Source organism: Bactrocera neohumeralis, chromosome 2, assembly GCF_024586455.1.
Source record: "Bactrocera neohumeralis isolate Rockhampton chromosome 2, APGP_CSIRO_Bneo_wtdbg2-racon-allhic-juicebox.fasta_v2, whole genome shotgun sequence".
Classification (NCBI taxonomy): domain Eukaryota; kingdom Metazoa; phylum Arthropoda; class Insecta; order Diptera; family Tephritidae; genus Bactrocera; species Bactrocera neohumeralis.
In genome coordinates, this window is record NC_065919.1 from 38,966,014 (window position 1) to 38,984,249 (window position 18,236).

Genomic DNA, 18,236 nt, shown 5'->3' on the forward strand with positions numbered 1-18,236 from the left:
CAGATATTCTTTGTTGGTTTATAGCATTTTAACATTTACAGTTCGTTTTACATTACGCTTGAAAAGGACTACTTCATTTATCTCATTTTATATATATATGTTAAATATATATTTAGGTATATATGTAGATGTATTATACATATAAAGTAGACTCATTTAAATAGATAAAAATGAAATCAATAAATACTTAAATGACTATCGTTATATTTATTGTGTAGCTTGTGGATATTTATTAGTGCTCATTGAGTAAATGAGCGCTTAATGAAGTAATAAGTGACTCACTCAGAAGCTGAGCGAAAGAGATAGTAGTATAGGAAGTGTGCGCAAGAGTAAAAGTGTAAGAAAATTTGAAATTTAGTAGTGAGAGCAGCTTGAAACGAAGTAGAGCAAGAGAGGTAGTATATAGCAGTTATAGTCAATATAATTTTTAAGTAGTGAGTGCTGGTTAGTAGAAGAAAAGATATGAGAATAAGATTTATGAAATTAGGAAAATGAAGTTTGAGTATATTCGAGAAATGTAACGAAAGAGGCTGAGTGGCCTGAGCGTTTATATGTAAAGAATGGTGGTAGAAGTGGAAGAAGATAATATAAATGAATATGGTTAAAAGTTTTGTATAGTTTTTCGGTAGTATGAAGGAACACATAGCGAAAGAGTTTGAGTGAGATATAAGTTGAGTGTTAGAAAATGGGAAGAAATGTGAAAATGTGAGGGGGCAGTTTAGTTCGAAACCTATGGCAAGTTATGGCGATTTTGATCGAAACTATGAACTCCTTTATAATGTATAGCAGTCAAAGCAGAAGTATAGGAACGTGAAGTGAAAAAAAAGAAATCCAGAGTTTTAGAATATTGAGTTGAGTTTGTGCATAGGATTATGAAATTAGATGTAGTACTTAAAGCATATTGAGTATTTCTATTTCAAGTATTTGTATTATAGAGTTAAAAAAGAAATGGATTTTTCATTCCAAACTCACGCATTTTATAAGTGTGTTTGTATGTTTATACGTAAGACTAGAATTTTAACTGAAAAATTAGAATTATAATTAATAAAATTATATGTAGAGATTGTACATAGATTTGTAAGAGTGAGAGCTAAAGTAAGAATAGTAAAGCGATTTGTACAAGAGAAAGCTAAAGATATATTACGAAGTATTAAAGCGTAGCTTAAGTGTGGCAAGAACAGTCTCAGATAGTAGTTTTAAAGGATAGCATGACAGAGCCTCTATGGAGGCGAGAGAAAAATAAGTGAGTGAGAATTGAGTAAGTATCGAAAATGAGTTCTCAGTTGTGTGTGCGTTGCAGTAATGAGCGAAGAGGTGCAGTAGTCAATGTTCGTTTGAGAAGTGAGCTTAGCTGAAAGTGCGTTAAGTGAGAGTAGATTAGATATGAAGAATGGAAATGAAGAAAGTGTTGGAAAAATATGAAAGTTAAAGTGTTAAAGTACGTGTGATTCTAGAAAATAGAAGTTGCGGTGCAAGCTTACTGGGGAGGCCAGTACTCGAGCCTTAAGAATTTGAGCTGCAAGTGAAAGAAAGGTGAAGTTAAAAACAGTTAGTCGCACTTAGTGAGCTATAATGTGTAGTAAGTGCGTGTTAATGTGTAGCTAGTAAGTATTCGCTGCCGCAGGTGTTAAGCTAGTTGATCTGCTGCTCGCCGTCTTGCCAGCCAATCAGCACAGGTCAGCGCACAAAGAGCCGCCGCGCAAACAACCTAAACGCTAAAAGCAACTCCCTTTAAGCACTGCTAAGTGTTAGTTATGCCTGCTGTGCAAAAAGGGTGAAAAATTTTATAAATATATTAAGGTACCGACTTCGTCTCTCATTTTGTCTGCTAATTTTTACATAATCTTAAACAGTTTGTGATTTAGCTTTAGCTTAAAAGAAAAATTACTAAAACAAAATAAATAAATTATTTTGTAGATTAAATATGTATAAAAATATGTAATTAATTTAAGTTAAGTGCACACACGTAGTTTTTTAGGGTTTCAATAAACTCTTTTATATATATGCTTTTCTTTAGAGTATTTATGTATTAATTTTCAATATATTTACTTCGTGTATCCACTGATCCAAAAGGTCAAGGCTACGAGTCGTTTCGATTTTGTATCTTTTTAATGGAAGTAATAGTATGTAATAAATTAAATAAATTAATTAGCAAATAAATTAATATAATTAAGATTTGTTTTGTTAAATTTTGTGTCTTGTGGCTTTCGTTCTCGTTGTGTCTAGTTGGGCATCGATCTTGGCAGCTGCGCTTTTCCCAACGATCGCATGCGTACACGCCGAAAGTTTAGAGCGGCTTTTTCAAATCTTTTTTGCTGCTTGCTGCCAATCGTATTGCCTGTCCACTGGTCCGAATTTCGTGCTAATCGTTGATGTGTTTGTCGTTGGGATTTTAAACTCCAAATTATTCCCCTGCCAAATGTCATTGTAAAGTCCCTTACTCCTCCCCTTAACTACAAACAACTTATGCTTGTGGCTTTTGGGCAGCATAAGCCAAGTCTTGTGCATCGAGTGAGCGTCCCCAGCCACCATGGCCGGAGCTGCCGTATGAGCCAGACGAACCGGCGTCGGCGCTGTAGCCGCTGCCGTACGAGTCGTGACTGACGGAGTGAGATGCGCTGTGATGTGGGTGGGCGACCACTTCGTAGGTGACATGTTTCTCTTGAGACAGTAGTTTCTTCAGACCAATCACAGCGGACAACACCAAGGCGATTTTACCGATGAGCAGAGCCTTGCCGGCGATTAAAGCGATTGCGCCCAACAAGAGTGGCAACAGGGCGGCGGCTTTCAATGCGACCAAAGCAAGAATGGGGCCCAAAATTTTAGCAGCCTTCTTCTTCTTGCCACGGCTCTCTTCGGGTGCGTTGGGATCGTCATTACCTCCGAACAATGATTCGGATACATCTTCGAGCGCACGTCCAGTAGAGCTGACCGCTTGAACAATATCCGCACCCTTCAATTCGACCTTAATGGTGTGGGTATTTAAGAAGCTTGAAATGCGGTTGAGTGCCAACGACTCGAATGATTCGTCGCCAGAGATGGAGCGTGCAGCTTCGGTGGCAGGCGCATCGGGCGAACGCACCACCGTCACACCTTCGGTCAGCGAGAACTGCTCGCGAGCGGAGAGCACTTTGTCGACGAAATTGAAGAGCTTATATTTGACACAAGACACCGAATCCTTTCGCAAGCAATCGCTGTAGATGCTATCCATGATGTCATTGTCCCCGCTAACTGCATTGCGCGCATGACCGCGTGTCTCCTCGGCGGGAAGTGCGGCAGCAACTGTGATCAAACACAAGACACCGATAACTGCTTTAATTTGTGACATTTTTGCAAACACTTTTGTTATATTTGTTTATGTTTTTAAGTCCTTTTTGACTTTTTTGCGTAACTTTTGGCTTTCGATTTTTCGAAACTCTGAACTTAACCTTTGAACTTGCACACTTTTCGTTGAATGCACTTTCTCTTTTGACTCCAATTCTTTTTTTGGTTCGTAATAAACTAAACGATATTAATCAATCCACACACAACAATAACGGGATCGTACGAAAAAAGCGCACCGCTCTACCACTTATGTCGTTGCTCGGGTTGTGTTGCCGTTTAGACGTGAAAGGATGAAATGATACAATTTTCCAATAGTCTCAACAATTTATATAGCGTCTACACTCTTCTTCAGCGACGCCAGCTGCGCGCGCCAAGCCATTGCCAGTCGCACATGGCAGACGCAGCCACAAAAGGCGCAATTGCAGCGGCAGCGTCAGCAGCAGCAGAAACAAGGCAGTAAGAGTGAGCGCCTGCCCCATACCAGCAACACCAAAGCAGTCGAACAGCCAAACAACCGCAACGGTAGCGTAAGCACATACTCTCCATATGGCAACAGCGAAATAACAAAGCTGCCAGCAGCCAAATACTCGTAGTATTTGTCCATTATAGCATTTCGCATTTCTTTTTGCTGCCGCTGGCTTGTTGTTGCTGCCATCGGCTTCGGCTGTTGTTGCAGAGGTTGTGCTGCTGTTGCTCTTTTCACTGCCGACACAAGCATTGTCAGTGTCAAAGTGCTAGCGGTAGTGACAGCGTTGGCAACAGCAACAACAACAGTGGCGGAGGTATTGCCAAAGCGAATGAAGACTGGTTCTGCAGGTTTCGCGCTTCAGTCTTTCGTCTTGGACTTAAACGCAGCTTCGCTTGCTGCATACGGTTTATTTTCAGCTGAAGTAAATTTAGTTCGTACATATAGCTATGCACGTTGTTATGTATGCATGCGGGTATGTACGTTCTCCAGCTGTGTGAGCTATCAGCCAAACAATGCCAAAAATTAAAATCACAACAGCAGCAGTGGCAACACTCGTACGCACTTTATGCGACGATGAAAAGTTGTTAGGTGTGAAAAAGTCGGTAGAAACCATTAGTGGCTCGCACCGAGAAAATTGTGTTGGAAAATTATTAAAAAGCGCATAAAAATTAAGCCAAAATAACAATTAACATTTCTTGCACACTGTTGCGAGCGATAGGTCAACTTGCCGCAACGAAGAGTGGTCTAGCGGCAAAAGCGTGCAGCTGGCAAGTTCGAAAGCCAACTTTGTGGAGTTTCTGAAATATTTTATTATAGTTAAAATTTTATGTGGCATATTGTTTGCCATTTACTCATAAAAAATTAAAAAGCTATTTCGTTACGTACTCGCTGAACGTCCGAACATAGCACGGAAAGACGTAAAAATTTGCACAGTTATTCGTTTATTCCTGCAGAAGGTCATTACGGAGGCCTTTCTTGCAAAATCTCCCTCGATTTTGCAATTTTATGCGATGAAATAAATCTAAATTCAAGAATTTGAAATTCAAATTTGTTTGCCGAAAAATGTCAAAATCTATTCGTGTTGATGTTTTGTATTTAGTAATTGGGTATTGTTGATAATATTAAATATTAATTCAAGGGGTTAAATTCGATCGAAGCCGCGGGGAAATCTGGTGTAGATGGGTATCGCCCGAAGGTGGAATTTCTACCTTTAACGACACTCTTTTCTCATATTGTAAAATGGGTTCAAAATATGTCCTTGATATATTTTAGTTGTTAATTCTGTCTATTAGCATGTTTGATAATCTGTGATAAGGGTTCTTGCACATAATCTTGGCGATTCTATATAAACTTAAGGCTTCCATCTCGCTCTGACCCGTCTATCAGCTCTCTCGGAAATTTCATTTCAGGTCGCTTTTAATGACTCTACCAGTTCCGTAGCCAGCGAATGCCACTTTTGGTAATCTCATAACCCATTTGGTTTCTCGAAGTTCCTTCACAGTTAATATCAAATCTGTTAACAAGTAAGAGACTAAACTGTCTAGATAAACGAGCTGGAACGTTGCAACAGAAAGAAACTGTGACCTGTTAAATGTTTCTAAATATATACAGAGCTTTTAATCAATATTTTAATTTTATATGCATATATTTTGTAGCTTTCTGCATATTCTGAAATTGCGTAACCAATGATATCAGCTTACAACTGTTGCCGATCCTTAATTCAAACAACATTTTAATTATGCTTATAATTATTTAAGGACGATTTCTGGATTCAAAATGTTCTCGACTTATTTGGTGAGCTATTTCTAAAAATATCTGAAAAATTCTGTATTGCAAAACTTAACCAAGTCATCAAAGACCTCGCTTGGATGCAATTCCTTTGACAACTATCGGTATATCTTACTATTGATTAATCTATTTCAAATATTCATAGTGGAATGCGAAATCCAACGTTGGAGCTTGAACAAAGTAGGCTATTTTGCTTATTGGGAATAAATATAGGTAAACATATACGCGCATGCGCGCTATTGCTTTCGCTGTGTGCGCTATGAGTGGTAAATGCGACTCTTTCCATTTGCGGTTAACTCGAACGGGTGCGAGCAAATATGTTTGTAGAGTGTTTGGTAGCTGCTGTCCGGGGCTGACGGCCATAAGACGTAAGCCACTCCAACGTGCAACATTCAACAAGTTCATGTAACATTGTCAACTTGCGGTGACACTGACGCGTTTATAAATTTGCCTACAAATAAAAAAACAAGCTATGGATTTATTATCGGCACACCTAGGCGTATTAGAGTTGTTTTGAACACACTTGCTGTTATTGCTACTTTTATGGTTAACCAATATTTGAGTTTGCTTTGTGGTTTTCTACCAAAGTTAGAGTGTGGCGTGTAAAGGCCTATGCGCTTCAATGGCATCTTTCACTCTTTATTTCATTTTCCTAACACTTCTTCGAAGATATTTTCATTCATTTTCAGTGCATTTACATACGTCAACGCCGTGGCTGGCATCTAACTGCGGTTGGCACTTAGTGCGGTCCCTCTGAGCTCACCCGTGTATTTGCAATATCCGCCCGTATGCTTAGCTGACGATTTCCACATCCGCCCGCTTGGCACTTTGCCTGCTTGCGTGTTGCCGGCTTGCCGCCACGGTCAGTTAGTTCAGCAAATAAAAAGCTTTTAACTGTGGTCTTAAGTTTTTGTGGCGGCAATCCAAAATTGCCATTTATTTGTGTCTTGTCTGTGTGGCAACGACTCTGATGCATGCAACGCCGATGCTGCCTCTTTTTCATGGCCCTTGATCCATGAACAATAACTTAATTTGCAGACATTTTCCATAATTAATATTTTGAGTTGGCTTTGCCATTTCTCTTCTGGTCATAAATTCGCCGAAGTTGAAGCGTTAAAGATGCAACGAAACAGTTAAATATGCTATTATTCATCTCCATACATATCAACATATAAACACATACTATATAAATATAAAATTATCATACTTTCATTTCTAAATTATGACAAGGTGTAAGGAAAGGCAAAGTATTTAGTGATAGTAGAAATGTGCAAGATGATCCATTATATACGTATATAGGTATCTGTGTATTTTCGTTTGAATGAATCTCCGTTTAGAGAGCTGGGAGACTAGACAAAGCAGAATTCCTTGGACTTATCGGTGGTATGACAATCTAATTGATACCGTTTTTAATTTATAAATAGAAATATTAGCAGAGGTAGGGGCGCCTTAAAACCATTAATTTGAGAAGGATTGGATGCAATTCCTTTGAACACTGGTAGTATTCCAATTTGTGTTAGCGCTGTAAGATAGGTATACAAAGAGATTAGTGGTACGAGCTTTCCGTCGGATCGGTTTCAGTTGATGAGTCTTTTTTTGGTAATTTCGCCTTCTCCTCACATAATAATGAATCATTAAAAAATATAAATTGAAGAAGTAAACTGATGCTTATTGCATGAAACAACAACAAATAGTTATAAAAATATTAAAAAATTATTTCTTTTTTTCCTACAATCGCCAATAATTACCCTGATTAACAAAGCGCAAATAATTGTTGAATTGGTTCATAAAGCATTTATGAATTATGCTGCACGCAACACCAGGCTGGTCATGAAATATGGGTATTAAGAAAAAGTAAACAAACTTTCATTCAGCGCACACCGAAAACTAAGCCAACAGGTTAGCAGCAGAAAGAGTAATGCGCTGTCACTGTCGGTGGAATACGCTAGCCGTAAGCCAACGAGTAGAATGACAAGTGGCGAACATAGTTGGCACTGCGAAATTGGAAAAGTTTTCCTTTTATCAAACAAAGTGCAATGGCATTTGTCAAATCATACCTATATAAAATAACGGTGCTACGCCCGTGAGTGAAACGGCTTGTTGGCGGTCATCGCCGGCCATTCCAAAAATAAATACTTTTATTGAAGATAATTTGCGATTATGAGCATGCTACGACGGTTATCACCATTATTTTATTATCTACTATATTACTTAGAACTTCCCATTTCGCCACATGACAAAATTTTATGTCATTAAAGGCGTCAATTATATACATTTGCAGATAGTCGTATAAATAATCCTTCAATCATGTAAAATTAGGTCTCCCAAATACTTACATTGTTTGTAACACAACTTCAATAAAATGTTTTTAAGTCCCTTCAAAGATTAAAGAAATCCATTTTTAGAATTTTCAATATATTCTTCTTCTTAATTGTCGTAGACACCGCTTACGCGATTATAGCCGAGTTAACAACAGCGCGCCAGTCGTTTCTTCTTTTCGCTACGTGGCGCCAATTGGATATTCCAAGCGTAGCCAGGTCCTTCTCCACCTGGTCCTTCCAACGGAGTGGAGGTCTTCCTCTTCCTCTGCTTCCCCCGGCGGGTCCAGCGTCGAATACTTTCAGAGTGGAGTGTTTTCGTCCATTCGGACAACATGACCTAGCCAGCGTAGCCGCTGTCTTTTAATTCGCTGAACTATGTCAATGTCGTCGTATATCTCGTACAGCTCATCGTTCCATCGAATGCGATATTCGCCGTGGCCAACGCGCAAAGGACCATAAATATTCAATATATTACGGTGGGCAAAAAATAGTAAGACATTTTATATTCTTGCAATTTTAAAAAATTGTATACTCTTGCAACTTGCAAAATCAAAGCCAGGGAAATACTTTAAGGTGTAAAACCAATCATATAGCGTAACGTCAGTCGGATGTTCGAAAATCCCGATATTAGTTATATAGGAGCTAGGCCAAGTTTTCGCTCAAATTTATTTACTATATTTTAGGCACAAAGATACACTGTTATAAGTAAAACACGTTCTCTCATTTTCATTGAGGTAGATCGTATATTGGGCGATATATGCGGGACCAAGTCACCACGAAGTTCGAAAATCTGTATATTGAGTATATGGGAGCTGGGATATTTGTCCGATTCAACCCATTTTTGACATACAGACATACCATTTTAAGAAAAAGATTATCTTTTAAATCCCATTATCTATATCACACATTGACCAACATTTTCGACCAAAAGTCAACCATAGGTACCGGGGTCCAAATATTCGGTACCAAGGGGCTTGAAAATTTTTTATTGGATTTAAATAATTGTTGATCATAAGGTGGCACACATTAAAGGCATTACTCTGCAAAGTTTTATCCCGTTATAGTAATTACTTCTTGATTTGTGTACAGGAAACTGAGCGAACCATGTGGAAATATGTAGGCGTTATTGTTTTTATTAAATTTTAAATTTTTTCTCTAATCGTTTGGTTGGGTCCCGAGATATGGGATTTTCCTAAAAACTGAGCGGTGCCACGCCCATAGTAAAATTTTGACACCAGCTCCCATGAAGCTCTCTCATACCATTTCGGTGGTGAAATTCAATGTTTCTGGCGTATTTATGTAGTTATCGATTTATCGCGCTTTTAGTAGTTTTTAACAGTACCGTTATATGGTCAGTGAGCGGGGTTATCCTCCGATTTTCACACTGTCGATAGGTGTTCTTGTAGTATTTGTACTTAGAAAATTTTGTTGTTGTAACTTTAATGGTTTAGGAGATATATAAATCAAATTTATAAGAGGATGACGAGAAAGGTTGAAATACGGTACGGACCGTCCGTGCAAGCTGTAGTTGAATAAAAACTGAGATAACTTGATGAAACTTGGTATGTGGGATTCCTAATACGAAAAAAAACTATGAGTACGTAGATGGGCATAATCGGACCGACATTAATCGAAAACCTATAAATTGTCAAAACTAAGCACTAAAATAAAACAAAAAAGTGTAATTTTTCAAAGAAGATTGCAGTAGAAAGGGGCAACTGTAGGAAAAATTTTTTGAAAAAGTTGGCGTGGTTCCGCCACCTAATTAGTTTAATGTGCGAATCTCCTAAACTATTAAAGACACAACAACCAAATATAATTAGCGCAAATATTTTAAGAACTCCTACCGACAGAATAAAAATGAATGAAATCGGAAAATACCCATATAACGGTACTGTTCAAAACTACTAAAAGCGCATTGAATTTTATCTCCGTGATGACATGAGAGGGCTGTAGGAGGCAGTGTGAAAATTGGATGATGGGTGTGGCACCGTCTACTTTCTGGTGAAATCATATATCTCAGGAACCGACCAAACCGATTTCGACTAAACTTAGTAAATGGCATTTTTCTCATATTCCTATGCCACAGTGTGAAAATGGCTGAAATCGGACCAAAAGCACGCCTACTTGATATATGACACAATTTTAAATACCATTTGATTCTTTCACTTTCCAGTACGCATATCAAGAAGTAATTAATATAACGGGATATAATTTCGAACTAATAATTCCTTTAAAGTATAGCAACTTATGACCAAAAATGGCTCAAATCCTAAACCCCAGTATCTATAGCTGACTTTTGAACAAAAATATCGATCGATGTGTGAGATATATAATTGAAATTCAGAAAGAATTTTTTCTTGACATTAGTAGTTCTGTGTATTAAAAATGGGTTGAATCATGTTAATACCTTCCTGAGCCCCAATATACATACCTACTATAAAGATTTTCGAACTTTCAGGTGACTTTATACGGAATATATCGGCAAATATTTGAGTTATCTCAAGGAAAATTACAGAACATGTTTTACTCATAACAGTATATCTTTGCGCTTAAATTATATAAAATTAGGTGAAAACTTGAATATCGGGATCTGACTCTGCTCTATAAGATTGACGCTTTTATGTGAGGTACCTTAATCAAACTCAGGAATATTTTTCTAACTCGCATATACTTCATATAATGATTTTTGTTTTCCTAAGAAAATGATTAGATTCTGATCGTCTGGTTGACTTTTTACATCTTATGGTATTTCGCGGGTGTTGATTCTTGGAAGTTGTATATATGTAAGTATAAAATATTCAGTGTCACCCGAACTTATTTAATATTTTCCTTCATAAAAAAACCTTTGTGATTATGTGTCACCACACCTTTTAACATTTTCCTCGGACTGTAAATACTTTGCGATTACGCTGGTGAAGTGCTTATGGTTGATTACGCTTCTACAAACCCGGGTGAAGCCCAACATAGGAACCTGATCAGAAATTCGTTGCAATTTTGCTGTATGTAGGCACCCATACTAGTGTCATCATGAAGTTGATCGTTATTTTTGGTTGCAGGGCTAGGCATTACTTAGATCGAGCGCTCCAGCGGTGATCTCAAGATCAGTTTCTTCTATCGGAGTATATGCTCACTGCTTTGAAGAACTGCTACCTGAAACTGACTATTTGTTAAAACAAAAATCACTCCTTTTACACCTCTCTCTCAGAAAGTTGAGCAGAAAAAATACTATCAGGAAAGAGCTTAGTGTCGGGATGCTAGCAGTTATTCAGTTTGAAATTGAATCCATCGTTGAAAATGCAACATTTTTTACTTAGAGTAACCTCTTTCAGGATGGAGCCATGTGTAGAAGTACACGAATGTGGGGAAGGTCTCTGATTGCCATTCACTTGGGAGTGGCCAGGAACGATTCTTTTACATATGGCTCAAGCAACTCACGACTTCCGGTCTATCCTTTGAGTAGCCAGAAAACATCCGTTTGATGGTGAGCTAAAGTGAAAAGGCAAAACATCCCACAGGGTTGCGTGCTGGGTTTGGGACCCGCCACGTAAAAAAACACTACAAATGAAAAGAAAACCACGGCCTCGGATAAGTGACACCCTTTTTGATGACCACTCGGCAAACGTGTTAAGGATTAAGATTTGGGGCTGGAATGTTTGGTCCCTTAATTGGCTAACATTACCGTCGTCCAAGAAATTCGATGGACGGGACAAAGACTGAGGCGAATAGGTCCTCGTGGAGCGTAAATTTGGTGTGGGATTGGTGGTGGGAGAGAGACTCCGTCACCGAGTGTTGGCATTCACCACTGTTGATGAACGTCTAACCAGAATCTGCATCAAAGCGAAGTTCTTCAACATATCGTTAATTTGCGCTCATGCCCCGACGGAAGAGAAGGATGATGTGACCAAGATACGCACCCGCTTCTGTGTAGCAAGAAAAGCACGTCAACAAGCACAAAAAAGGTTCGACGTCGAGAGCTGCAATCAAAACAGACAGCTGAACGATTTTCTACTCGTCTTTCACTCCTGTTCTCTGAGAGCACTCAACAGCAACTCGGTATAATGGAACTGTGGGACGCCATTTCAAGCTCGTGCGGGACGAAATAGATACCAAGAACTGAAGAGGGAAGCGAGACGCATTTGCAGGCAGAAAAAGAGAGAGACCGAAATGTGTGAGTATGAAGAGCTTTACAAGCTGGCCGGCAGGGGTAATGCTCGAAAATTCTACGAAAAAATGCGGTGACTAACAGAAGGTTTCAAGACGGACCATACTCTTGTAGAATTCCCCGAAGTGATATGGTAACCGATGCTCAGAGCGTACTAAAATTATGGGAACACTTCTCCAGCCTGCTGAACGGCAGTGAAAACATAACAACAGGAGATGTCGAACCCGATTCCCCAGTCGATGACGATGGAGCAGACGTTCCATTGCCCGACCATGAAGAAGTTCGAATAGCAATTACCCGTCCGAAGAACAACAAAGCGGCGGGGGCCGATGGAATGCTGGCCGAGCTATTCAAACATGGCGGCGAAAAACTGATAAGAATACAGAATTTAGTCGGGCGAAAGAATGCCCAACGATTGGAATTTAAGTGTGCTCTGCCCAATCCACAAAAAGGGCGACTCCACAATCTGCGACAACTACCGTCCGATAAGTATAAGGTTTTATCGAGCGTATTGTGTGAAAGATTGTTGCGTCAACACCATTAAAAAGCAACCGATACTATCTTTGCTCTGCTCTGAAGCTTGCTTTCTAGGATCTGAAGGTCCACGGCCTTGTTTGCCGGGCAGCCACATCTTGAAGTCTCATAGCAGATAATTAACAGCCAATACTCAGAGTCCGATTCTAAACCCATTTATCAAATTACCCTATTCACCCTTCGATGTACGCGTGTACAAGTCCACTTTGCCCCGAATGTCCTGTTATAGAAAAGGCGGGGCTTGAGCAGCTTGAGGTTCGGCTGAACTTTAAGTGGACCTTTATCTGATATGAACATTTCCAGCAGATGATTGATAAAATTTCCATCGTCGAAAAGAAAAGTGCATACAGCAAAATTTCCTTAGAAATGTCATAATGATTCATCTTACCTATGGTTTCAGTAAACTTGTTTTATCAGAAATTTGGGTGATTAGTTCAGGTTTCCTAGTTCGTTAATGGAGCTACTACCTTGGTCTAAGGACCTGCCATAAAATATGCACCTTTATAATGCGTGCAGCGTGCCCGAAGGCAAAGTTGTCTGCAACCGCTAATATCAAGTGAACAGATGCTATCTGAACATAAAGATTGTGTTATGTAGGCATTATACTTCCTGACGATATAACAATTTCACAGCAGTATTTGGATCTACGCTCCAACCGGAGTTAAAGGAAATACTACATATGAACATTTATATATCCTACCTATAAATGGAGCCACCATAAACTCATTAATATATTGGTAGTCGAAAAAGTCTCTTCGTATTTTGTTAATAGATGTCGTGGCACTCGTATAACTCCAGTGCCACCAATAACATTGTGTCATACCATATAATGTGGGAAAGGTGAGACTTTTAAGCTTCATTTAACCAAAAATTTAATTCGGGAAGTTGAAAAAAAGTTACAGCTGTTCAAAAATGAGTTAAAATAATGAAGAAATTCGCTATATTTTGAAATTTTTGTATAAAAAAAGGAAGAATGCCACGCAAGCCACCAATGAAATGTGTGAAGTTTGCGGAGTCTATGCTGTATCAGTTCGTGTAGCACAACAACGGTTCGCTCGCTTCCGTTCTGGAAATTTCGATTTACACTGACGGAATAATGTCTCTAGCGGCAAAATGGCAAAAAGTTGACGACCAAATTGAAACATATTTATTTCCAGTTAGTCTGTGATATTTCAGATACAAAAAATGGTGAGCGATGTTCGATTTGAAATTGATAATTGCAATTGAAATAAGTCAGCGGAAAATACTCACTCGAAACATGTGAAACGCGATTATTGTCATAAGTTCAGCAGTGATTCCTCAGCTGAAATTTTCAACTCTCGGCCACGGCTACGGCAAGCTTAAATTAATTAAGAAAAAGGGAAAGTCGTTGCGTAGTCTTCTTCGTTTTTTCGGCTTTTATGGTATTTGTGTCGCATTTTATGACATCTTTTACATATTTTGAATGCTTATTGCTGTTGCCGTGGACGGCTGTCAACGTGCTTGTCAACAGCATCTCAGCGAACGCGCCGCTTACGCATGTAGTGGTTGTTATAGGTATTTCGCTTACACAAAAGCTTACATACGTATATATGTACACTTGTACGGTTATGTGCCGCAGCGCACGCAGCTGTCAAAAGCCCATTCATGCAATGTACGAGTTTACCATACACGTATATAAACGTCTGTGTTTGTGTGTGTAATTATGTATTAAATTGGCTATATGCGGTATGCAGTTACAATGTAAATGAGCTGGCCAACACCTGGGCGGTGACTCTCAACAGACCGCCGCCGATTATGAGCAGAGATTTACATATCAAATCGAAAAAATTTCTTTTACCCAAATTCATCTATTTTACTGTTATTCAGATGAATAAGCAAAATGCAAATTTCTGTTACGATTTGAAAATCTCATAAGTCTTCGAAATAGCTCTACGATGAACTCAGCATCACCTCGTAAGCATTTTCTAGGTCTTTGTCATCAAAAAATGACAATTTAGTCAGGAAGTCCTCGAAATCGGCTTAAGTTGCGTGCGCCAAAAGTGTAGCAATAATAACGAGTAAAAGTGACAGGAGGGTGCGGCGGTGTAAGCAGGTAATGAGTGCTCTTCAATGTGACAGCAGTTTTTGTAATCGTAATAAAGTCGTCATCATAATTAATACAGCAACAAAATCTGTTGTTAAACAATATAATTATTACAGTCGGCGAAATGTAGGGAAATTGGCTTCGACAATAAATTTAATTTATTTGTTGTCAAAGTGAAAAATATTCGGCGCGGCAACGTAGTGTGATCGTGTGAGTAATGAGCAACTCTTACTGCTTACGACGTTGTTGAGAAAACGCAGCTCGGCATACATATGTATATACATACCTTCTTATATGTACATATATAGTGTGTGCATGTCGGTAAATACAGCTGAGTATTTGAGAAATTCAACTTTCAATGACGCACTTTCCAAATAGCAAATATCTACAGGGTAGTTCAACTCATAGTTTTTTTCTTTATCATAATTAAAAAAAATTATAAAATTGATAATGAGTGAGTAGAGTACAGTTGCAACATTTATGCTCTATAAATAAAAAATTACGTTTTTCAATTTTAATACAATTTTTTAATGACTAGTTAAGAAGAAACTCGCTTTCGAACAGTAATTTATAAATTAGATATGATCATTTCATTCACCAATTTTAACGTATTGTTGTTATTGTTACCATTCATTAAACGACAGCAGCGAACTGGCAGGCAACCGGTAAACGGCCAGTCTTCGGGCCGGCCAGCTCGCAGCAAATATCATTTCTGTGGAATCAGTTGCTGTTGCAGCGTACGCACCGCCGTAAACGGATGTTTACCATTTGTGCGAAAAGTGCGAAAGTGAAGTAGACTTTGACGGCGGTTCCACCTTAAACCACTGCAGCTGTGAAATTGAAAGTTATGCACAACAAAACAATGAAATGAAAGTACTTATTGTACTCGTAGGCTTATGTATTTATTGTTAAAGGAATCAAAGCAAGGCTATTTTATTCGCAGTGCCTAGTAACTATAATACTATACTAATATCTACATTACATGAAACAGTTCATAATTTATTTAAAAAGAAAAGTTAGTTCTACAAAAAAGTTTCTGAGAGCCTTGCATATACTTTAAATCTCATGTTAGATCCTTGTTTATATCAAAAATAGTTGAGTTGCGGCGAGATTTTGAAATTTAAGAGTGGTTGCTTATTATGCCTAGGTATAGGTAGACAATTTATATTGTACCACCAAACATAATTTGAATATGAAATATAAATTTTTTTTTCCTTATATTGAAATTATGCATCTGCTTCAATGCAGTAATAGAGCCTTCGGTCGGACTTTATGGCGTCTCCATGTCGTCCATGGTTGCTCGAATTACCGACTCTGCTTGGATTATGTCGATGCGAACCATTATTTTGGCAACAAATTTGCACAATTTGCAACTAATCAAGTAACAGCAAGACTAACCCCGGAAAGAGTAATGCTTTATTAAAAACCACACATCTATAAAAAACACCCGTTATTTCTCTTTTTACTAGGACAAAATATCTTTCACCACAGAGCTTTTGAAGTATTATAAAATTAGGTGCTTAGCCTTTAAAATAAAAAAAAAATATAAAATTGGTGCATTTTTCTCTTTATTTTTTCAATTAGCTCCATCTGCAAGTTTCATATTCTATAACCCCTCGTTTCCTGGAGGGTCTTCGGGCGGCAATGCGGTAAGAAAATTTTTCATCTTTGTAAAGCAAACAGTCGTTCGGAGCCCAGTATAGAGAATACTGCAGATGATACCCCAGTTTCGCAGCATTAAACAATTTAATCGTGGTGATGGCGAAGGTCCAAGTCGGTGCATTCTTATGTTGGAAGATCACTTTTTTCTGCCACAAGTGGGTTTGCGTTTCGGCATCTTAGAGCCATGCGACTGTTTTACCGTTTTGAAGGTAATCGATGAAGACCATACCTTTTACATCACAAATGACAGAGAACATCAACTCGATATTAAATTTTTTCTTGAATAAAAGACTTAAGGAACAAACTTCCTAGCAAAGAATTTTATTAGAATGAAGGAAATGAAGACATTATTAATTAAAAAAGTCAAATATTCACTCCACTAAAGAAAAGTTATTTCATAAATACATAAAATGCAATGAACATATGTATATACATCAAATTAATTTGGTTGCTAATTATTTCACAATACTTCTGCAGAGGCAGTTTCAAGACGTATAATTATGCAGATTAAAAAAAATTTATGATTTCGTGTATTCTTTTCTTTACGCTTTAATATTACAGATTAAGATAATGTTTTTTCCTAACTTCTATTCCTCCCTCGTGAAGTAGGGACACGCAGCTGTTTTAGAAACATTTTAATAAAGTGGGTACGATTTAGGCGAAACATTAATATTCTTAGCACTGTTCCAAACTTTTTTCATATAATGGGTGATCCATTTAAAATTTCCCTACTTTTTTAAAGGAAAAACACAGAAATTTCTAATTTATTGGGGAATGTTTATTATCATTCGATAGTACATTCTTTGGCATTTATTTGCTAAAGATTTTCTCTTTTAAATATTGGCCACGGCTACGTTTGAGAAGGTCCATCCATTGAGTCCAATTTTTGATGCCTTGGTCAAGCGTTTCGACTGAAAACTAGCAATTCATTGATTGATGCAATGTGTGGAAAGTGACGCTGTATTGTTGAAACCAAATGTCGCTGAGATCACGAGCTTTAATTTCAAGCATCAAACAATCGGTTACAGGCAGCATGGTGCGATAACGATCGCCATTGTCGGTTACGTTCTCACCGGCATCATTTTTGAAGAACTATGGACCGATCATTCCAGCGGCCCACAAACCACACCAAATCATTATTTTTTCCGAATAAAATGACAGCTTTTGAATCTCCTCAGGTTGCTCTTCGTCTCAAGTGGAGTAATTTTGCTTGCTTACATATCCATTGAGCCAGAAATGAAGATATTGATGAAGAAAATTTGGATCGAAAACGTAGGATCTTCTTGGAACTTTTCAAGAACTCATAGAGCGAAGCCATTCGGTTCTTGCACAAGCTGTATTTTGCACGTTCAGCTACGTATGCTATATTTTCTTGACTGCGTGCTGAACGCGGTCTACTTTATCCAATGTTATCTAATAATTAATGCTGGGTCTCAAGATGGGTGATGGTGTTGCGAATAGTACGCTCAGTAGGCCGATTATGTTTCCCATAAGTTAATCGAAACCCGACAAACACCTTGTTAACAGAACGTAAATTTTTGTAAAAAAGTTGAACATAAACCTTGTACAGGCTCAGGTCTTTCCATAATAGAATACCAAACAATCCTAAAGAGAAATGACATGACAGCTTGATACGATTCAAGTGTGATCTGTCAAAAGAAAGGCTATTGAACAACAGCGTTTTTTCACTTGGTTCCGCTGAATAAGCCTTTCGAACGATTTAATCCACTGGTGTTTCCTACATACTGCGATTGCACTGACTATGGATATTGGCGAAGTAAAAACATTTGTTCAGCAAGTGATCAATTATCAATATGAAATTGAAGAAGATGCAATGCCAGAGAATCTTCTCCTTTTTTGGCGTAGACAACGTTTACGTGATTATAGCCGAATTAACAACAGTCGTTT

General features: G+C 38.2%; 1 protein-coding gene across 1 annotated transcript; it reads right to left on the reverse strand.

Annotated features, from left to right (window-relative positions):
• Positions 1–2,464: 2,464 nt before the first annotated feature.
• On the reverse strand, positions 2,465–3,328 carry LOC126756427 (uncharacterized). The gene has a single exon (XM_050469497.1). It carries the CDS (start codon positions 3,326–3,328, stop codon positions 2,465–2,467), a length of 864 nt encoding a protein of 287 aa, XP_050325454.1.
• Positions 3,329–18,236: the final 14,908 nt, after the last annotated feature.